The 23,569-nt window shown below is 45.1% G+C and overlaps 1 protein-coding gene across 1 annotated transcript in view; it reads right to left on the minus strand.

The window, feature by feature from the left end:
• LOC108033056 (uncharacterized) overlaps positions 1–23,569 on the minus strand; it is a 94,710-nt gene that overhangs the window by 39,571 nt on the left and 31,570 nt on the right. The window contains exon 4 of the mRNA XM_017107186.3: positions 4,359–5,289. Within this exon, the coding sequence (XP_016962675.1) occupies positions 4,359–5,236 (878 nt within the window). The 5' untranslated portion in view covers positions 5,237–5,289. The remainder of the gene's footprint in view (positions 1–4,358; positions 5,290–23,569) is intronic.

The raw sequence follows: 23,569 nt of genomic DNA on the forward strand, positions 1-23,569 counted from the left end.
AAAATGGCAAAAATGTTTACGCTATTAACGCACAATTAAAGATAAAACGTGGCGCACAATGGTCAGGCCCCAAAAGAACGAAAAAATACAGAAATCCACAGCCGAACAAAATATCCCTGGGTGGCGGGGACGGAAAGCTGCCACAAAAAGGGCAATTCATTAGGAGGCGAAAGGAGATTGGAACATATGCAGGCTGAGGGTCAGAGGCGGTTTTGGATTCAGTTCGGTTCGGCTGGATCCGCGGGGCCGTGTCATAAAAACAAATGTGAACAGCCCAGACGGCACAAAAGGCCGCGGTCAAAATGGGGGCGGCTCCAAAGGGGTCAAAAGGGGGGCGCGGCGGGGGCGGGGCGGGTCCGTGGACCACGCCCACTCTCCGCCTGGATAAATACTGCAGCAGCACAAATATGCGACAGCAGTAGCAGCAACACCGACCCTGGCGCATTCATTTCATTCAGTTGCCTCCAAAGAGGCGGCCATAGGGATGTCAAATACATGGCGATATGAAAATATTATTTCCAGGTTAGGATTTTTTTAGGTGCTATAAAGTATCGATTGTGTTCGTTCATAGGCTCTTTGAAAAATATTTCTCGAACATTCTGCACAATGTATTTTTACGTATTTAAGTAATAAGTAATATAACTATGAGATGCCAATTTTTATTTTAGAAACTATAAATAAACCTATAAGATAGCGATACATTCATCTACTATCGTATCGATATTTTTATCGCTTTCTGGCGATTTCCGCCATTCATCCCTAGTCAGGTGTGCGTGGGAGGCAAAGTGGGCGGTAAGGTCGGACCCCGGGTATGCGCGCATTATTTTTGATTTGGCAACAGCGATGGCCCCCAACCAACAGTAAACAAATTAAGTCGAGCGTAAAGTCGGCCAGCGGCAAGGGGGCGGTGCCATTAAGGGGGCGTGGCGGGTCGGGTGGCACCGGGAATGGGGACGCATGCAAGCGTGCAGAAATCGCAACAAATTAAAAGAGCCACAAACAAAAGCGAGAGCCCCGAAAGCAAAAGCCGAATAAGATGACTGAACATGCCAAACTGGAGGCGGGTCGGGGGAGAATGGGGAGTGCTGAATGGCGGATAACGAATAACTATAGCGGGAATGAGAATGGGCCAAACGAAACGGGAAAAACAAACATTTAAAAAGAAAATTCCAAAAAGTAAGAGTGAAAAACTTGAGATAAATTGGCTTCGACAAGGACAAGTTTTCCTCAATGGAAGCGATCAATTTAATTGGTTCCATCACGGCAGAGGGCCTTTGAAAGAATCGACTACTCGTCTGTTGGGGGATATGTAAAGGAAAAGTCTGAAGGGTAAGCGTTCTTTACTTTCAGAATTTTGTTTTCTCAGCCCACAACAAACCCTAATATTAACCAGATTCTCGAACGCAAGGTCACACTATGATCAGGAACACAAAAGGGTCACACTGCTCCCGTTGCGATTGCCTAATTGTCTCCCTTTTGAAGCATAAGCCAGCGGCGGAAATTAACAATTCCCACAGAGGAGCACGGCGACCTGTTGTCGGTTCATCAACTTGGTCCCTGCTCCTCGCCCTTCTGACAGGACGATGGGAGCTTTTATGTAATGAATACAATGCACGTACTAGGTGGCGGTCAAAGAGGCTAATGGGCATTGGCCAGGAGGCATCCACACCACGCTCTCAGCTCTCCGTCATAATTAGTTATGGGCGTGGCAGCGGTTTTACATTATCCAAGGAGCGAGCCCAACTGCCCCGCACTCCATGCTAATGATGCCTGCGTGTCCGAATGGCCGTGTGTGGTGGTCCTAATGGCGACCGCACAAGGATGCAGCCAGCTGGTAGCCCGTAACCCCTGACCCCACTAAATTCCGACACTCAACCGTCTCCTTGTGCTGCATATGTTGCACGTGCCGCGCACATTTCACGCTAAAAGCGCCGTAAAACGAAGGAGACAACTTTGCTGGAAACTGCCCGAAAATGCATCGTATCATATATGAGGGATGTGGTAAAAGTTGCATCGCTAATTTGGGTTTAAAAGTTGCAAAGACGACCGGATGCCGCAGAAGGCCAATGTCATTTCACAGAGAAAAATTCCTAAGAATTGGTTTCGTGGATAAAGGTATATTTCTCGATTCATCGTGATTTCTTTCCCATGTACTCGAGCTACTCAATATTAAAAGAATTAGTGTGACCAGAATAAGGGAAGATTGCTAAAAAGGTTGTGGAGAGGCCTTGCAATCCTTGATCCGGCAACAATTAGGTTATTTTGGTTGCAATTGGGTCAAGAACGTTTAGGAAACCAAATGTTCAACTCTTAATATGGATGAAGATACGATTTCTAGTGAAATTATTAATTTTCTCTGCGTGCCATTTGATTACACTTCCCAGGGTGGCTCAGTCCGAGGACCTCGAAGGGAAAAAACAGGAAAGGAGCGTGTGGCATCCGATATTGATACGCAAGGCCAGCTGGCGACGCTGCGGCGGCTTTAACTTTTTGGCAAATGGCACCGCTGACCTCAGCTGCAGCCGAAGGCACGTCTGGGTCACCAAAGACACGGGCGAGACGAGCGTCGCCAGCGGAAGCGGAAACGGATGTGGAAGTGGGGTAGCACAAGGAAGTTGAACTTAAATTAGTTTAGCCAAAGCAGTTTGATTGCTTCTCGAATGGAATCGAATCGACTTGAGGCGAAATGCAAGCAGGGCGAAGTTGCACCGCAGCTCAGCCACAAAATCACTTTGGCCCACAGCTCAACTCAACCACACCCTCGGTATAATAATCGGCGCTGGGGGAGGCATCCACATCGTAAACTTTGACAATAAAATCCATAAAATGTCAGCAAGATATAGAAAACAATACACTGGCCGGGGCAGGGGGCAGCCACGAAGTTTGAAAAGCGCGAACAATGGGGCAAATCAAAATTTATGGCTAACAATTAAGTGGCAAGTATCGAGAGAGCGATTACGTACTTGTGGCGCAAACAAAGGGACCTTTCAAGGGTGAAGAGTGTGGGGCGGTGGATTGGATGGATGTGGCATATCAAGTGGGTAAATCGCTGCCATCAACGCGGATTTCGGGCTAAAAATAAAACCACTTCGCGACTCCCGACTTCCAGCGGGATATGTCACCGGAGAACCGACTTGACGTTCTAAACTCAATTATCATAATTTACTCAGCCCCGAGAACCACGGGCATAAATAAATATCAACGTCAGTCAATTTTAATTTCGCTCCAAGTGAAATGTGAAGTGCGCGCCGAGAAGTATGCAAAGCGATTTTTCATGCACATGTGCCACAAGCCGCTTGAAGGAGCTGGAGGGAGAAATGCTGGGGACGATGGAGCAGGAGCAGGAGCAGGAGCAGGAGGTGGAGGTGGAGAAATGGCGCTGGCACTGACACTGGCAGATATAAACAGCATCGAATCGCCAGGGTTGTCATCTTCTTCCTTCCGCCTCCGCCGTATCCATATCCATACCCAACATCCCACATCCCACTGATTGGCGCACATTATCCCCCAGCAAATGGATGGGGCTGCGGCAAAAATGAAAACAAGTCGGCAGCGGAAGGATCCGGCAACTGGGACCGGGGGACAAACATATATCCACTGGTTCCGTCTCCCAATGATGATGCCCATTCAGATATTTATTATTTATGCCCAGCGAACTCGCACACACACGCAGTGCCTTTTGCAACTGCCGACATTGGGGCATGAATTTTGCAACAGGCAGGGGAAAAGTAGTCTAGTACATCGAATATGGGATACCCATTACTGCAAGGAACGAGAAATCCATTCTCTTTTACACAGTCTACCTTAAAATGTCCCCACATAAAGTCATATAAATAAATATAAGCTTTAAAGTAGGCTTACGAGTATTCTGCAAGGCCTACGAAGAATTCTGTGACACTACATATTAGTTCACCTAGTGTTATCAGCCTCATGTTAAACTTTCTTGGCTCTATAAACAGGATTTAAAAATAAAATGTTTATAATTCCACCCCAAACCGATCAAGGACAGCGAACGGACAGATCGTAATGTGCGCTTATTAAAAATTCGCATGTGGGCATCCTTCAGAGACATTTCTACCCCCGCCGAAATGCATTCAACCTCCACCGAATCGAGTGTCCTTAGGCCCGTCAAAAAAAGACGCACAACAAAAAGTGGAGCGAAAATCGAGAGGACAGGAAAAAAGAAGAGAATAATCAATAGGCTCGCAACGCACATCCTGTGAAATGTGTGACAAGGACATTCGGGCACACACACCCAGGGGTAAATTGCCAGCGAAGGACAATGGCAATTAGGGCAGCCCCCTGCCAGCCCTGCCCCCCTGTCTCCCACTCTCTGTTTTTGTTTGTGCAAAGGATATGGATTGGTGATGAGCATCAGGCACCAGTTGCGTGGCCGGGTGTACTGCGTCAGCGCCTTCATGGAGATCTCGGGGAAGCCGGGGTACGGCAGATTCGGTTCGCCGGACGAGCTGGACGAGCTGGAGGACGAGGTGTGCGAGGAGTCGCCGTCGTCGGAGCTGCAGCTGCCATTGCAGCTGGAGGCGGTCGAGGAGCTGACCGCCCCTCCCCCATCGCCCCTCCTCGATCTTCCAGCTTCTGCTCCTGCTCCTCCGCCAACTGCCGCTGCTGCTGCGTCGCTGAGCGAGGAAGCTCCACTGTGCCGGCGTCCCGTCCGCCGGCGTGGCACCTGCTGCTCCTGCCGTTCGCGTCGCTGATGGCGATCCTGACGATCTTCGCGATCTTCGCGATCCTGGCGATCCTTTCCCTGATAGCGACGCCTGCTGCCTCCGCCATCCGAGGCATTCGATGTCTGGCGATGCGACGACCTTTGACCGCTGCCCGTTCTTTCCGCAGGATTCGCCGATGCCTTGGCATTGGCACTGGAGGAACTGGTTTTGCGCAACCTTTGGCTGCCCCGCCGATGGCCACTCGCACCGGAAACGGAAACGTTGCTGCCACCACCACCGCCCCCATCGACGATCACCGTCATGGGCGGCTCTTCGTTGGAATGCATTTGACTTAATCTGTGGGTGTTGCTGGTGCTGCTGTTGCTGGTGTTGCTGTTGCCAATGTTGCCGTTGCTGTTGCTGTTGCAGCCGTCTGTTGCTGCTGCCACGCGACGTCGCTGGCCATTCCTAGCTACTGCTGCCGCTGCTGCCGCCGATGTTGCAGATGTTGCTGCTGGTGTTGCTGATTGATTTTTTGTTGCCGCTGCTGCCGCTGGCTGAGCCAGCATTTTCCGGGGGGCAAACTAAGCGAGTCTTGGTCATTCCATCTTTCTGCCGATTGCTGCAAGGAAAAGGGGAGAGTCAGCGATTAGGACAGTCATTAAAATGTAATATCAAATTTCAGCTGCAACACCAATCTACACCATACGAAGTTGGCTCGGCATTCTGGCCCACAGAAACACCCAAACGCTATTGTATATTATAATTTATAATACAGGGTCCTTAGTTGTGTTTTCTCAAGGCTTTAAAAACACCTTATAAATAAAAAATTTGTTAAGTCTATCTTATTATATTGTAAAATAGTATGGTGAAACTGTATAGTCACGTGATCGACTATCACACATCCGTTTTTCATTTAAGCAACTTAAGTTATAAGCCAGAGCGACCGATAAAGTTGAGTACTTCGACTATTAATGGAATTTTGTTTTCATTACTTAAGTATTGATTCTACATGCCAAAAATGGTTCAAATCTTAGCATTCATTACGAAGTTATTAACATATAAAGTTTTAGATCTCAAAAGCAACAGATTTGCTGCATGCATATTTCCATCTCCCTCGCACTACCTTTAGCAGTGTAATGGTTAATAGTAGAGGGGTTTTTTTTCTTGGTTTAATATAAATGTTAATGTACTCAAAATCTGAAAAATCTTTATACACAATTCCGTGTTTACGTGTTAAAATAGTTAATTAGAGGGAAAATAAACAAACATTTCTGTCTAAAAATGGGACATCAAGGTTCATTATCAAAGTTCAAATCCTTAATTATACAATGTAACCTTTAACTCTACAAGCAACGCTAGTAAAAATGGAAAATATGTATTGTACTCCTGGCTTTTCTATTTTCCACACCATTTACGAAATAAGAACTTATTCGATTGTTTGCTTTAATGAGCCCATTTGAACTCAATTTCGGAGCCAACAGTTTTCTTTTCCTGTACGTGCAAAGTTTCGGGAATTGATTTTTAATGTGTTACTCGGCGTCAGCAATGGGCACCACCCACCCTTAAAGCGAGCCACCCAGCCACCCGACCACCCAACCAGCCCCTCGCCCCGCCCACCCTCATAATGAAGCCAAAAAACATAATTTATACGCACGTGCGTTGCTTTTTGTAAAACTTTGTGGGCATGTGCGAGTGTGTGTGTGGAGTACGTAAAAATAATGAGAAGCACATTTTGTGCGTATAGACGAGGAACGTAGCATACATTTCGGGGGAGGCCCTTGTGCGTAGGTGCGCGTTCAATCATTAATTACGGCCCGTGTGTGCCAGTGTGTGTGTGCCTGTCCTTGGGGTGGGCACCTCTAACACATTAACGTGCCAAAAAGTGCTTCGTTGTGGTTTCCCACACACCCGCCACACACACAGGCACTGGGAGACTTGCAATTGTGTGAAAATTGGCTCATTGATAGGCTGCCAAAGAAGTGCCACAAAGGACGAGACTCCTTTTGCCGGCTATTGAGCTGTTTGTGCGCATCTAAGGAATCGATTGAGCAAACAGCACACTGGAATCGGCAATAATGGCGCACTAGTCCATCAAACAATTCATCAATACGCAGATAAACCGCAGGCAAACGTGGCATTTTAAGCAAGGGCATTTGATGAATGGCTGGCGAGGGCCTCAATTAAGACCAGAGAGCAAAAGTAATATATTATGATTAGTATTTAACAAATTTTCACCCCTCCCCTTGCAAATTGTGAATCATTATTTGAAATTTCTCATATTGCGAATCAATACTTGATGCTATTTCCGCCTGTTGTCCCAAGTTTGTCAGTTGGTCTATGTATGAGTTGGCCAAGACACGTGTCCTGCCCAGCTGCTGTTATTGCTATTGTTATTTATAGGTGGACCTTAGACGAGAAATCAAAATAATTAATCGTTAGCTGGCGCCATTTGTTTATCAGCCGGAAACGGAAGTCAGCGCCAAGACAAACAATGGCGCGCGCGCACACACACACACGTGGAGGGGCACGTGACAACACAAAAGTTAGCATATTATTTGGAAAATGTTGAGCAGGCTTAAGCCGACACAGGAGGTATAATATGTGCGCAAGGACAACTATTGTAGGGAGCGAATGGTAAGCGCCTTGTACCAAAGCACATGGCACCCATGTAAACTCGCACAATCGGTCTGTATCTGTGTGGGGCTCCCACACGTGTGTGTGTGGGGGCTCGTGCCTCTCACAGATATACATAATTAAACACAAACAGCGCGGGAAAGGCAACTTCGGTGTTGATATTAGTCAAAGGGAAGTGAAAACACAAACACACACCGACTGAGTGTGTGTGTGTCGCCGAACAACGGGATCAATGTGACATTCAAACATGCCAGATATTAACGCGATAACAATTTGAAATGGGTCAGCAGAGCGCAACACGAGTTTATGTTGTAAGTGGACTCGAACTGTATGCGTACATACTTGCGGGCATTAGGGGTTGCCAATCGAACGGGTTTATGCGCTTACAAGTTGCACTAAAAAGTATTGGCTAAAGGATTTCTAGTGGCCTTTAATCGTTGTAATCTTAATTTCATGATTTCTAAAAAGCATGATTTAAAGTTCGCAACACGCCCGAATTCACGCTTTTATTCAATCTCAGCATAAGAAATGATGGACCGATGGAAATTTCTGTGTCTGATTACTAAAAACGATTATTTTATTCCAAGCCAGTATGACATATTTTTAATCGGCAAAATAAAACATGGATATTAATTTCCTTGTCATTCATTAAATAACAACTCTTAAAGTTAAGACTTTTTTATGTAATTCTATCGGTCTGGCAACTCTCTTAATTATATAGAGTTACCAGCGTTAAATTGTCATCAAAGAGTGATATTTGAGGTCGAAATCATAGTCATCTTTCGACGGTGTTTACGCACACACGGCCCAAATCATGAAATGAAGCGTGATATGGCCAACGCATAAACGCAGGAAATGATGTTAGCTACTTTAAAAATTCCTTGGCTAAAATAGGCACCCCCATTCCTCTGCACTGTGTGTTGTCTTATAAGTTCTTGCGCTCTTCGCCAGACAATTTGTTTTTCCCCTTTCGCCGGCGGGTGAATGTAAACAACGGCCAGGACAACTTTCTCTTCAGCCTGTCGGTGGCACGAAATATGCAAATAAATTGTCGCTTATGTGGCAAGATATTTGCACAGTTCGCCTTGCCCCGCATACATTTTTTGCGGCTGTCTGAGAATCTGCGGATGTATAATTCACTTTTAAATGCAAAATCAAGCCGCTGTCATTGATAGCTGTCTCTGGAGGCGACGGTAGAGAGAATGGAAATAAAAAGCCGGGCAAGGAAAGGAGCAGCTCCCCGAAATAAGCATACGCAGCGTGGTACACACGTTGGCAAATAAATCAGAGGCAGCGCGCCTCGATGTCGCCCGATGGAAGGGAGATCCCTTTTTTGGGGCTCCGCTCGTAGGGGTCCTTGCGCGAGCCGAAGATTTATGCTCACCGCCTGCTTTATGAGGCAGCGCCTGTCAGGGAAAGTCGCCGACATTAGCATAAAGCCGGGCTGGTGGCGGCAGAGAAATGTGCCCCACTTTTCGGGCCGGGGCGGTGGAAACTTTGCGAGGAACACAACTTAACTTTCGGTTATCAATGGCCATTGCGATTGCCGTTCCATTAGGCAATGGTCAAGCAGCAGGGCTTTTCCGCTCCGCTTTCCCCGACTTTTCCCGGAATCCTCGGCTCTGCTGTATTTAACATTAATATTTATGATTGCTCATCTGTGTATAAATCGATGCTCGCTCTCGCTTTCGCCGCTTTCGCTTCCTGCTTATTGCGCTGATTTTATTATTATTTTTATTTGGCTTGACTGGCATAAAAAGCAGTTGAGGGAGAAAACTCATTTTCATGTTCAGCAGCTGCCAGAAACACAGACAGTTATACACAATACGTATACCTGCTCGAGCTCGAGTTTTTTGTGCTTCCATTAGACTTTCCAATTCGAGTGGGCCCGCCGATTTCCACCGCTTTTCTTTCTTTTCGCTTCATTGAGCGCATTTGTTGCTTTTCGCCTTCGTTTCTTTCTTTTTTCTTTTTTCTCTTTTATTTTGTTTTGATTGCCCGGGCAGGCGAACTTGAGCTTTACTTTCCCCACATCCATTCACAGCCACACGTTGCTTATTGTCCCTTTTAAATACGCAGACATAAAATTCATATTTTTATGCGTCACTTTTTATTGGCCAATGAATGGCGGCCACTGAGCCGCTCGGAAGATCCAAAATCCACTGCTCAGTACCCAGAATTCGGAATCCACCTGGCGCAGTCATTTGAGCACAACCGTAAATTTGCCAGTAAAGCATCCGGAGAATCCCTTCAGTATACCCCCTATGGAGTATACGCAGGCATCACACATATCCCCCTCCCCGTTTGGGCAGTTCGATAAATTCCGTGCTTTTTTATGTGCAACTCTTGCGTAATACGGTTAATGGAATCTGTGTGTGCATGCGTGTGCCTTATTCATTATTCGATAAATATTCAGCATGTGAGCGAATGCACGTCTTGAGTTCCGATCGGGGCTGAGGGCTGGCGATTCAATTTAGTAATGGAAGCAGTAATCGGTGGAATCGATTTATGACCGAGTCTATCGAGCGCAGCACATCAGTATGAAATTAATCGATTACTCCGATTTTCCGTTATAATCCAAATTAGTCGACTTTAACAAATTTATAATTTTGATTATTATTCAGTGGCGAAGCCGCTTTAAACTCATTTTTATATTGCGGTAGACTGCAATTTGGTAATGGAATCCGTAATCGGTGGAATCGATTTATGACCCAGTCTATCGAGCGCAGCACATCAGTATTAAATTAATCGATTTCTCAGAAATCGGAAAACCGTTTTAATGAATGATAATGATTCAAATTAATCGACGTTAAGAAAATGTATAATGATGATTATCACTCACTGACGAAGCCGCTGTTAAACTCATTTTTATCGAGCATATAATCGATTATAATTTGACAATGGAATGCAATCTGGTAATGGAACCCGTAATCGTTGGAATCGATTTACGACCGAGTCCATCGAGCGCAGCACATCAGTATTAAATTAATCGATTCTCAGATTTTTCGTTTTAATGAAAGCAAAATGCATTTAAATTTAATCGACGTTTTATGAAAATTCATAGTTATGATTATTACTCATTGGCGAAGCCATTTTTAAACTCATTTTTACAGACACTTTTGCCCGTATAATCGATTATAATTTGCCATCGTTAGCTCTCGTAAATGTCCCATAAAATGCGCTCTTCGTTTGGCTTATGGTCGTAATTATCGTCCGCCTTTGACTACGGTATTTTTCGTTTTAATCACACAGAAAAGGTCCTTAAATTCTTAAGCTTATCAGCAGCGTTATGCATTCTATATTAAATGGCCTCCCTGGCGAATTGAACAATCGATTTCGAAACGCTTTTAATGGAATTGCTGCAATTGAATTCGCTCAACGATTGCCGACGACTTAATTCAATCATTCTGCGTTGCGATGACTTCAGTGGAAATTCGACCCCGAATCGAATTAAACGCTCCTTCTCATTTGATTTTATTGACTTTCAACCGCATTTCCTCAGCCGCCACGAGCAGTTGCAAAATTTCAGCTGCAAATTATTGCGCATACGCCGCGTGGGCCCGCGTTCAATCAACGTTTTTGGCGTCTCGCTCTTAAGTAATGAGAACGGCGATGGCGCCTTCATCTCCGCCTCATTGGCAGCATCTGTTAAATAATACAAAAATGGAAAGCGGAAAGGTAAAAGTCAGGGGGCGGGGAGGGGCTGAAATCAGGGGAAAATGCCAAGGAAATGGAAGCCGTCCAAGGCTGCGGCCATGTCGCATCGATATTGTAAATTACTTTTGCTGCGCTCTGACATTGAGAATTTCCTTCGGCGAGGGAGGTGAAAACAAAGAAGCAATCCCTTTGCCCTCGGCCAAATCATGGACCCATACCGATTTAATGCTTCTGGGGAATACCAAACTAATCGCCGCTAGTCGAGCATGCCTAAAAAATATGTATGTACAGCACGTATAGAGAGACCGATACAGATATAAACATCTGCGGCGAACGGGGACCCGGGAAAACCCCATGAATTTTTATGCAAATTCTTTACGGGTTCAACTTGTTGAGCCAAAGGGATGCCGCAAGCCCTGCCGTTCGCCGGGATCCTTCTGCTCGCTGGGAGGGGAGGGGAGGGCGCAGGCAGCCGTTACACAAATTAAACCAATAAGACAACAAGGGACAACAAAGCTCTAATTCGATTTGAGCTGCAAAGTTCCCACTCCGCCGCCGAAGGGAAAAGTTCGGAAATGACAACGACATGTAAATACTTTTGCCCGCACCCCGCCAGAACATGTGAAATACACAAAATACCCCCGAAAGCCGAGAACCGAAAAGAAAAAGTCGAAGTTGGGCGAGGAGGAGGGAGAATACGAATTTTGGTTGTTGACAAAAAGCCAGAGGCTGGGTGCCCGGGCGAAAGTTTTCTTCGTACTCCCAAATCGAAAAGCACACGAATGAATTTTCATTCAATTATCTTGAACATTCGCCCGACCCTCCGGTCGCCAGTCTCCGTCGTTTTGGTTTTGTCTGTTTGTTTGCTTGGCCCGTCTGGGGAATGAAACTAGCCCGAAACTGCTCGGCGCAGGACCAAAAGGACGAGCAGGAAGCCAGGGGCCGAGCACGTTGGGGCCATTGTCTTGGCTGGAAATTCATAGCCGCTCTGTTTCAATTTTCGGCCAGTCGAGGTCCTGCCTGCGCCCTCGTCCTCCGCCCTTCGCTTTCACTTTTTATCTCGCTGGCCGAGTGTCCCGTGTCCCGTGTCCCGTGTCCTGTGTCCTGAGTCCCGGGTCCTGTGCCCGGTGCTGTGCGCCATAAAATTTCATTTTATCAAACAATGAAAACGTGTCGGCTCGCACTCAAGGTACACACACTGGTACAGATGGAAAAAATACTTATGCTTCGGTTTCAATACTTATCTTAATAAAAACCAATTTCTATACTGACGTGCCACAAAAACTACTGGGGTTCCGAAATCCCCTTTGAAAAGAGTCTAAAAGTATGCAACAATATATATATAATTACGGAGTAAGAAATTTTCATTCGGAAAGACAAAAACTTCATATTGGAACTCAAGCAGGTACAACGACCGTCTAACTGCCCACCGTAATCGTCTAGCCCGGAGATTACAGGGGGCTATCCCAATTCGCAGGCTCAAAAGAAGACATTTTGGGCTGCTCCTAAGAGACTAATATGAATATATTATTTACTTGAAACTAGTCGTAATTTGATCTACTCCTATATACCAAGTTGAAAACTAATTATAATTTATAATTAAGAGATTATTTACTTAAGAAAACATTTAGGTTAAAGGCTTTAATTAGATCTGTTCCTGGATTATATTAAATAAAGATGTTTTTTTTTTTTTTTTTTTTTTTTTTTTTAATTAACATCTTTATTTAATATAATCCAGGAACAGATCTAATTAAAGCCTTTAACCTAAATGTTTTCTTAAGTAAATAATCTCTTAATTATAAATTATAATTAGTTTTCAACTTGGTATATAGGAGTAGATCAAATTACGACTAGTTTCAAGTAAATAATATATTCATATTAGTCTCTTAGGAGCAGCCCAAAATGTCTTCTTTTGAGCCTGCGAATTGGGATAGCCCCCTGTAATCTCCGGGCTAGACGATTACGGTGGGCAGTTAGACGGTCGTTGTACCTGCTTGAGAAGAACGATATTTGGTCTTCAACAAGACTCAGGTTTAGGTCATTGTGAAGCGTTTGGCCGCTAACGAACCACTCACAGCCAGTGATTTGTCTTAATGTTTTGTTCTGGACGGTTTGGAAACGTTTTCGGTGGGACGCAGCCGCCACTCCCCAAATTTGGATTCCATATCTCCAAGTTGGTGCGATGATTTGTTGATAAATGTGCCGCTTGCATCTTAGAGATAGTTTGCTTTTCTTGTTTAGCATCCAGAATAATTGGTTCCGCTTTAGGTTGCACATTTTGACGACTCTGGCAATATGTTCTCGGAAGGTTAGGCGTTTGTCCAGTGTGAGGCCTAGGTATTTCGCCTTAGTCGCTTGCTCTATGTCCACATTATTAATGTGGACCACCGGAGTTGTTTTTCGGCGTAACGTAAAGCAAACGTTTACGCATTTGCTTTCGTTGATTTTGATATTGTTCGCCGTGGCCCATTTCTCGAATTCGTTGAGGTAGGTTTGCAGCGTTTGTGAAGACTCGGTCTCACTGTTCGAGGAGCTGAGAAAGCAGACGTCGTCAGCGAAGCTGGCCAGCAGCATTTTGCTGTTGTCGTAGGTCATTTCTTCATAGCTTGGCTTGGGGATGTCTGCTGTAAAGATGGAGTACAGTATCGGTCCTAAGACGCTTCCTTGGGGAACGCCAGCTGTAATGGCAACATTTGCAGAGATTGCGTCTCTGGACTGGACGCAAAAATCTCTGTTTGTGAGAAACGATCTGATGAGCTCAAACAGGTTGGCTGGCAGCGCTGTTTTGACTTTGGCTAGTAGTCCCGGGATCCAAACTCTATCAAATGCCTGTTGTATGTCAAGAAAGATGCCGTTGCAGTATTCTTTATTGTCGTAGGCCTTCAGGATGTGATTGACTACACGGTGCAATTGCTCAATCGTACTGTGGCCGGCTCTGAATCCGAATTGGTGCATTGGGATAGTATCATTGTCTTCTAGGTGTATTATAAGTCGGGAAGCTATCAGCCTTTCCATTACCTTCGATAAAGAGGGCAGGAGGCTGATAGGCCGGTAGGAGCATGGATCCTGTTCCGGTTTCCCTGGCTTTAGAATCATACTGATTCTAGCACTCTTCCATTTTTTGGGAAAGTATTGCACTCTAAGTATCGCATTGAATATCAATGTGATAAGTAATAGTGCTCTCTTGGGAAGGATTTTAAGTACTGCGTTGCTTATTAGGTCATGACCTGGCGCCTTTCGACTTTTGAGGGTACGTATCATGTTTGAGACTTCTTCCAGACGGATATGTCTTATTGGAGGTGACATCTGGAAAGGGCGCTGTAGTATTTCGTTTATTCTGTTGATATCCTCCTCGGATGCGAAATTAAACGCAGTGAATCTGTCGCCAAGGTGTTCCGCAAATGTTTGTACTTGCTCTTCTAAGGAGCGACACCAGTTACCATTGCTGTTCTTCAGAGGCGTAACTTTCTGTGGCATTCTTTTTACTTTTTTGGTAAAGGACCACATATTAAAAATGGAATCATTAGAATAGTCCATATTGGTCAGCATATGTTCGAATTGCGCATTTTTCAATTCAGCCATGGCAACGTGAAGCTCTCTGGCGCATCTATGCCATTGAGCTTTATCCTCAGGACTGTGCGTTCGAATATAACGTCTTCTCAGTGCTCTCTTACGGACTAGAATCTCTGCAATGGTTGGGTCAATTCTATTCGAGTGGCGTATGAGGGCTCTGCCATGATTGTTTGCAGTGTACACGTTTGCACTCCTCGCCGCATTTGTCACGTTGGTAGTGAAGAGGTCTACAGCGTCGTCAATCTCAGCAGCAGAGTTGAGCTCAATGTTAAGGCGTATCGATCTACATAGTTCTTCCTTGAAAACAGCTACATTTGTGTGTTTGCTAAGAAGTTGTCTACGTTGAGTGCATTGTATGGCTTCTGTTTTTAATGTAGTGATGAGAGATAGGTGGTCCGATTCAAGGTCCCAGCTGTCTCTGATGCTTAGCTTGTCGTGTGGAATGTTGCGATAAATTGCAAAGTCTAAACAGGATGGTCTTCGATTTACTGCGCTTGGATAGTATGTTGGTGCTCCAGTCGCCAGGATGTTGGCGTTAATTGAGATGGCGCTTGCGGCAAGTAAGTTACCTCGGTGACAGGTGATCGCAGAACCCCACCATGGATGTTTGGCGTTCCAGTCTCCGCTGATAAATGATCTTGGGAAGTTGAAGTTAGCGAATATGTCATCAAATTCTGATTGAGTCCAGCTGAAGTTCGGAGGGCAATAGATTGATCCGATGAATATTTGTCCTATACATGTTTGGATTCTGGCACCCACGATTTGGACTTTAGCATGGACGATTGGCTCGATGGGAAAGTGATTGATCTTTTTGTTAACCAGGATTGCAGCTCCACCCCTGTGGCTGCCGTCAGGTAGATTTGAAGTGTAGACTTCATATCCAAATAGTTGAAGGTTGGATGTCTTCGTTTCAGTGAGAAGGAGAATGTCAATATTCTCTCTCTCCGCAAGGTGGCCGATTTCCGTCATTTTGCCGGCAGCACCTCGCGTGTTCCAGGTGAGAATTTTTATTTGGGACATTGTGTAAGTTGCGCGTTAATTGCAACCAGCATCTTCAGCATCTGGGCTTGCATGGCGTATAGACCCTCGATAGCTTTTGAGAGCGATGCAACTGCCATTTCTAGTTTAGATTCTTGTGCATTTTGCTGTTGTGACACATCTGGGAAAAAGTGCGCATGATTTTTTGCACCGTAGTGATGTTGCTGTTGAATGGCGTCCTGTAGCCTATTTGTTAGGTTTCCTGGTCGTTTGTTTTGTTTTTCCGTGATTGGATTTGCATTTCTGGCTATTTGAGCATAAGAAACTCCATTTTCATAATGTTTGGGTGTAGAGTTATTGTTTATGCTCACTTTTGGGGTTTTCTGTACATTTTCGTTCATTTTGAGCAATTTTTGATAGGATTTGCAGCCACGGAAGTTAGCTGGGTGATTTTCACCACAGTGAGTGCAAGTTGCTGGTGCTTCTTTGCTTCTGGGACAATCTGATGATTTATGGTAGTCACCGCAAGAGACACAGATAAAAGGTCTGTAGCAATATCTTGCAGTATGACCAAACGATTGGCATCTCCGACATTGCACTATGTCTTGTGCTTTTCTGGCTACTTCAAAACGGACGCGTTGGCGACATAGAGATCGTAGTTGGAGTATATCTTTGTTATTTAGATTCTTTTCTACATTAATGAAGAAGAGGTTCATCTGTTCACCGCTCTTGTTGCTTTTTGGGTTATATATTGATAGAACTTTATGCCCCTGTCTGAGTAATTCCTCTTTGATTTTATGATGGAGCTGTGAATGGTGTAATCCTCGCACAACAACTCTGAATGGTTTCTCGTCTTTCAATTGATAGCAATGGAATTCAATTTTCAGGGAATTTAGTTGTCGTACTACAGCCCTGTAGGTGTTTGCGTCTTTGGTGTAGATTCTGTGAGTGGAGCCCACAGAGGATTTGATTTCAACATTTTCAAGATTTGTAACTTCCTCGATAGCGATAAGAAGTTCGTTCACGTTTGTCACGTCCATAAGAACGATTGGTGGTGGTTTTGGACTACCAGTAGAAGCAGATTTTACCGTAGATGAATCAGTTTTACTTTGTACGTTTGCGTTCTTGTTATGTGCATTGCTGTCTTTAGCCTTAGAAGCGGTGTGAGAACGGTAAGCCGCTGCTGCAGCGCTAGTCGATGGTTCGTCCACACTATTGCAGTCCATCTCATCGTCATCAACTGATAGTGTTTCGAACCTGTTTGCTGACACAGGGTCACTGGGTTCTAAATTTCTAATATCGGCACGTTTTCGTTGACTTATTGGTGAGTTCGATGACCCCTTCCTCTTCTGGCTCTGGATTTTTTGCCATCTGGGTGAATCAGATTCATTGAGGCCCGGTAGAGGGGGGAAGTCTATAGAAGTGCTTAATGCTTTAGGAGGCATAGGCGTTGAGCACATGCCACTGCATATGCTGGGTGATGATGTAGTGTAGGTATATATTGGACTGTGAGTTGTTGTCAGAGTACTGGTGATACAGGCTGCATTACTGCTTGATACTGCTATACCATATGAGTTAAGCTTGCCGCTAGTGGCCAGATTTTTTGCCAGGGTTAACTCTCCTGGAATCACCTCGTCCATGACGGCTTTTCTCAGAGCTTCGCCCAGAAGCATTGTTTCTCTGGTATTTGCCATTTCTCTCGATTTTATGCAAAGTCGAATGTAAGTCAATCACTGCTTTTGTTGCCCCTCTTGTACGGCTGCGCGCAGTGTGAGGGGAACAGCGATGCCCTAGCGGGCACAAATGCAGTCTTGTCGCACTACACTTATGTTGTTGTTGTTGTCCCACTGCCGACACTGCGCTAGACAGCGTCCGAATTTTTATGATCTGTGCTATTATTAGCACACGAAGAATAGATAACAAAATAATAACGCGTAAGCACGCACTTTTTTTTTTTTTTTTTTTTTTTTTTTTTTTTTTTTTTTTTTAAATAAAGATGTTAATTAAAAAAAAAAAAAAAAAAAAAAAAAAAAAATTCATATTGGAAAACAAAGTCGTCGTATTCCGAAATGTTCTATCTGATATACAGATTACAAATATATTATTGCATACTTTTAGACACTTTTATAAGTATTTTTTTAACAAAACTGTTAACTTTCACGCCTCTTATTATATATATATATATTTCACAATGAATATTTCTGACATGCGGCTTACAACTATTTTGTTGCATACTTTTAGACACTTTTAAGTGTTTTTTAGGCTTTTAAATTTGATAGATGTGCCCTAGGGGCTACAGTAAAATTTCTCTTGACTCGATAATATTTACTTTCCAAGTTAACTTTTAACCAGGTCTGACAAAGTGTTTCTCGCAGTGCATCTAGGCCGCAGAGCACTGGGCCGTAATGTCTTTAGAATGGAGTACCCGTACCTCGAGTGCGCCGTGAAGTTTGTTAAGGAAATCATCTGTATCTGTCCTAGGGCAGTTAATGGTGCGATCTGTGCGGCGACACTTGTCTCCGGGGTGGGTGACCTCTGACCCGGGCCCACCGATTCTGCCGGAATTGTATGCCCGCCTTTACGACCCAACCGTCTGTTCTTGATAATTTTCAATTAAACTTGGCCCGCTCTCCGCTTATTTTCGCCTCTTTGTCTGCTTTGTCATTTGACGCAGTTTTTGGTTTTTAATTGGCCGTCATCAGGTCAGCGTCAACCTTTGAAATTGCCAAATAATTTACTCGCCGTCTTGTTGTTGTTCCCCCTCGGCCGGTCTGTTGATGAGGCCGAAAAATGGGTCGGCGGCGGGGTGGATGGTTAAAAAACTTGCCTAATTGCCCCGTCTCCGAGGGAGCTGGAGCAAGCGCCAAGGCAAAGTTTTGCGCCGCTCGTAAAAAGAAATGTTTGGGAAATGAAATGGCGGCGGGAAAATGCGGCAGTTAAATTCGCAAATTGAGCCGAATAAATAAGTAAGTGGGTGCACAATGCGGCTGGCAAATGGTTAGTGGTCCTTCGGCGAATTGCAGCTTGAAGTTTGTACAGTTTACAGCAGCTTTAAGTTGCGCATTAAATATTTCCCATTCCAAATTTAACTATACACTGAAAAGATATTTTTCAGTTTACCAGCATACCAAAATTCGAATCTAAAAGGTTGGAACTGTGGTTTTCCCGGAGCAAACAACCCTGAACTGCTGGTCCCCGCCCACCAAAAAATATCCTGCCAAATTTGGCCATCTTGACCCTTGGCTCACCGTCCACAGTTTAGAGTGCTTCGGTCGTTTTAACCCAGTTTCTGTGGCCGTCATAAAGAGGCCGAGCAAAAAATGTATGACAATTAAGTCCAGGCTCAGAGAAAGCCGTCCAGCCCTATGAATAACCAAAGGCAAACACGGGACCCAAATGTGCTGAGACTGCGGCCGAGAGATACGAGAAACGAGACCCGGGATCTTGTCCAGTTTCTGACACATGACCAAAAAACCTAAGCCAGACTCAGAAACAGAAACATGGAGCTGAGGCAGGGATTGGGACTCAAGTTGCTCACCTTGAGACCGCTCGCCAGCCACATGACAACTGTCCCAGCACTATGACCTAGTGCTGGGCAAAGCAGCCCAGGCTGAGCAGCAACACAACGCGCACTTTTGACCTTTGCCAGCGCAAGAATATGTGCTGGAACATAAGAAAAACATGGCCCAGCACTTGTCTACCCTTTTGGCCTCGTCATTGTTTGGCCCACAGGCCCAAAACTGGCAATAAACTTGTCTATTTAAGCACATGCCACAAAAAGAGACGGCTAGATGCACGGTTGGGGGCTGGGGGCTGGCGGTTAGCGGTTAGGGGTGGCGATGGAGGGGCAACTGTGCCAAGACATTGTTGAGCCCTTTTCAGAGCAGCTCTCATTTCTTTTGTTCGGCCTGCGCCTGTGTGCGGCAAGGCAAGCTCAATTTGAATTAAATTCAATTTTTTTGTTATTACTCTGCATTCTCGGGGCAACTTCAAGGTTGCCAATCCATCCCAGTTGCCACAGCGGAGCGGAGGCAGCGGCAACAAACAGGCAACAGCCTTTTTGCATTTGCCAGCGGCCATTAGGCGAGGTACAGATGCAGATACATTCACAGAGGCAGATACAGATACAGATGCACCCTTTCGCACCGCATTTTCAGCCCCCTCTTGGCCAGTTTTGGAGCAGATCCCACGCTCGGCTGGCCTGGTTTCTCTCCATCTGCTTTTAAATACCCATTATGAGGTGGGGTGTAACGAATATCTTGCTCGAGAACTTAGGATAGACCATAAAATATTGCTATTATAATACGATTATAAGTGTGTTTAATAATCTCCATAAATATATTTTTAAATGCTAATTGGACATATTTATAATGTGTCAAATCTATCCTTATAACTGAGAGAGTATCCCAAGCCGTTTGTATTGCCTCCTTTCGGTTTTGGCCCACTGCCCCCTTGATTTTCTCCCGCTTTTTGCTGCCTTCAATCTTTCTGTTTGCATTTTTGGGGGCCCCCGGTGGCTGCAGATGAAAAGACATTCCGAAAAGCTGCCTTGCAATTAAGAAATTTGTCAGTTCGCAGTGCAGCCAAACGAAATGGAATGAAATGCAATGAAATGAAATCAAATGAAATCAAAAGAAGCGAAATGAAAGGCATTCAATTGAACCGGGGTAGCGCAGGCCGTGCGCCACAAAGGCAGTCGTCTAATGAGCGCATAATTAAGGCGCAAAATCGGGGCGATGATGATTCGCTTCGAGTTGAGCCGTGCGCAGGCACATTTCATTTTGAGCGGTGCCAAGCGGGCCCGGACCTCTGATTATGATCGTAACGATGATGACGGCCCGCTCGGGCGGTGTCGTTGTCCTGAAACTGGGACGCAGCCAACTTTTGCACTGCTATCTGCCGCACTTCCGGCTTCCGGTGACACTTCCCCACACTCCCCCCGAACAACAACGACGACAGCAGTGGCTTCCTGTACGTCGTCTACGCCATTATGGCCACTTGAGTTGATGCCAAAGCTGCCATTTGTTGTTCCCCCTCACCGCTCCCCCCTGCCGGCCATAAATGTTTTGTTTAGTCCTGCTGCTCCCGGCCGCCCCCCTCCTCCGGCGCTGCCTGCCCCGGCTGCCAATGCCACCATTGGATGTCATTTTTCGGCTCTTTGAGCGCACAAGTTGCCTCGATTTATGTGCAACTCCGGCAGAGCTAGCAACTTTGGCTAAAAGCAGCCATATCGACTAAGTGCATTTGGCCGTTTTGCATATTTGGCACCGGAGACTGGACTCCGGGCCCACGGAAAAGCTGTGTTCACCTTGTTATGGCACGGCTAGATAAAGCCGAGCGATGGAGCGCTTAAAAGGTGATTTTAAACGGATGTCTCCCATCCTATTCTAGCCACCCTACACCTATTACCACCGTAATGTACACTAATAATACCATTTCAGCACAATCTGTTGGCATGATAACATTTTAATGACACTTGCCATCAATATTAAATATTAATTTCAAATCATGACAGTTCGATGCAAACAAAATAGCATCGCACTTATTGGAAGTTTAGTGACAAACAAAGAAAAAATAATAAATATGAATTGTTAATTTTCAAATAACACAGGAATTTGATGAAAAAAAGCTTGTAATATCAAACGTATGTATCTGATTTATGCTTTTTTCTATAACACCTACTCGAATGTATCTATTTAAATTGGATAACACATTTACAAATTGTGGTATTTATGTGTGCTAAATTGTACTAAACGGGGTATCGTTTCCTCCCTTCCCAACGACCCCGTTTCGTTGGCCAGCTGCTTGTTGCATTTTTGGTCTAGCAAGTTCCTGGCTTCCCCCGCCCTGTGGCCCCGCCCCTGCCCTCCCTTCTTCGTGCTGCATCCTCGGCCCCCGCCCGCAGCTTAAATTACACACTTCCGCCTTCCTTCCTGGCGTTCTGTTCTCTGCTCGCAGTTCGCAGGCCGTTCAGCTTCCTAAACGGGTTTGTCAGCTCGCCTGCATACTTCCGGAGTCCGGGTCCGGAGTCCGGAGTCCGGAGTCCGGAGCACGAGCATCTGCTCCTGCTGGCCCATTGGCAGGCTGTCCTGTGGCGAACTTATGTTCGATAACTGGGCCCGAAGGGGAGGAGGGCCGCCTCTTTCGGCATTATTAGTATTCCAACAAGGGAAATGTTGCTGTGATGCGAGCACTATCGGCTTATTTTCGCTTCCGTTCATCGCTTTTTACCCAACTAATTACGGTGGACTGGAAAATGGAGAAGAAACACATTACCATAACTTTTTGGGGTACGAAAAAATCAATTCAATGGCCCTGAAAATATGGATCCGCACAAGGTTGTTGGGCTATGTGTCCACAAATGCAAAGATTAGAGAAACGAATCTATCGGACTCATTTGGCATTACAGTTTTGCTCTTTTTATTTGTAAGTAAGTAAAATATTATAAAAATTGACTAAAAAGTGTATACAATGCTCGTGCTGATCTATAAAGATTATTGGTTCTATCAATTCATAGGCTTTTATTGCAAGGAACTGACCATCTAAAGCAAGTTTACCAAGTTTAAAAGTAATGGAACTCCTTTGGCTATATGATCTGGATATGTACGGATGTTTACTTATGCAAGTTGTATTGATAATTCCATAAAAATGGATTAATAAATCAAACGTGAAATCTTAAAATCTTCCTAGGAAAGAAATATGATCAAAAACTAAAATAATTTTCCGATCGTTTATGTCAGAATGACTCAATATATAATAATAATAATATATAATCCCGATACCTTAAAACTGACAGTCATATTTATCCTCTGCAAGGGTTTGAGAATGTAAAGAGAGATTTTTAAAAAGGACGGTCCTAAAGTATTTGTTTGTATTATTTTTAAGAAAATATTTTAAGCTTTTAATCGATCTTTAACTTTATGATGCGGACAAGCTAAAGCCCCTGCCATACAAGCTTAATATAGTGTATAATCTCTTTAGTAAATCCAATATTTGCGCACTTATGTGAGGGGTGCACATATGTCTGCACGTGTGCTCGCCTGCCACCGCCACAACCTGTTGTTGTGGCAGCCACTCAGCTGTAGCACAGTCGCCTTTCGAGCACAATTTACGGAACTACGCACCGTCCCATCGCTTTCTTGGCAAGCTGCTCGAAACTTTTGCCACTGCATTTCCTTTCGCTTCCAACTTTTCCTTTCCCTGCCGGAGAACCGCCACCCAGTGGTAAAATAAAAGGCACCCACACCGTGAAAAGTTTTGGCTCTTGGCCGGGGTTTTCTCGGTTTTTGTGCCAAAAATTAATTAGGCTAATTAAAATGCTGGCATTGGAGGCGGCTAAAGATGAGGACGCAGCTCAGCTGGAGGAGGTGGTGCCAAAAAACTTCAAGTTCAAAGTTCTCCTTCTGGCGGAGCACTTGGCACACTTGATTGAATGAAAACTTTGCCACCTGTCGGGCGTTCGGGAAAAGGAAAAATTAATTAACCTGGCCGGAAAGCAAGAAGTGCAACTCCTCTCGAGGCCCACCAATTTTTTTGGTTTCCCTCTTTTGGGGAAAACAATTGCCAGAACTCGAAACTCGAGGTATAATTAAGCTGTTTTGTCGGACAGTTGTCGTCGCGTTTTTGGCAACCCTCGGGGGCCTTGAAATCAATTAGCGCATGTCAGGCCAGTCGGATTCCGAGAATCGGGCAGCCAGCCTGGGAATGGTCGGGGTCACCACCTCGGACATTCGGGGTCACCACTTTGGACAGTCCGGGCCGCGGGTCATTTGCCATCTGCCGCGTGAGAGGGGAAAAAAGAGGCGGAGAGAGAAAAAATAAGAAAAGTTGTCCCAAGTGCGACACTGCCATTCGCGATTTTCCACGGCCTCTCCACCACCCCGCCCACTTTTCACGGGCTTTTCCACGCATGGCCGCCGGCCTCTTGGGCTCCGGTTTCAGCTGCCGCTCTGCAATTTATACTTTGGTTTTCATTTAGGTGTCCGTGTGTGGGCCGTTGTCACACTCTTCGGGTCGGGAAAACCCTACAGCTGGATGCAAATGTACCCACTTAAAAC

This window comes from Drosophila biarmipes, chromosome X, assembly GCF_025231255.1.
Source record: "Drosophila biarmipes strain raj3 chromosome X, RU_DBia_V1.1, whole genome shotgun sequence".
NCBI classification, from domain to species: domain Eukaryota; kingdom Metazoa; phylum Arthropoda; class Insecta; order Diptera; family Drosophilidae; genus Drosophila; species Drosophila biarmipes.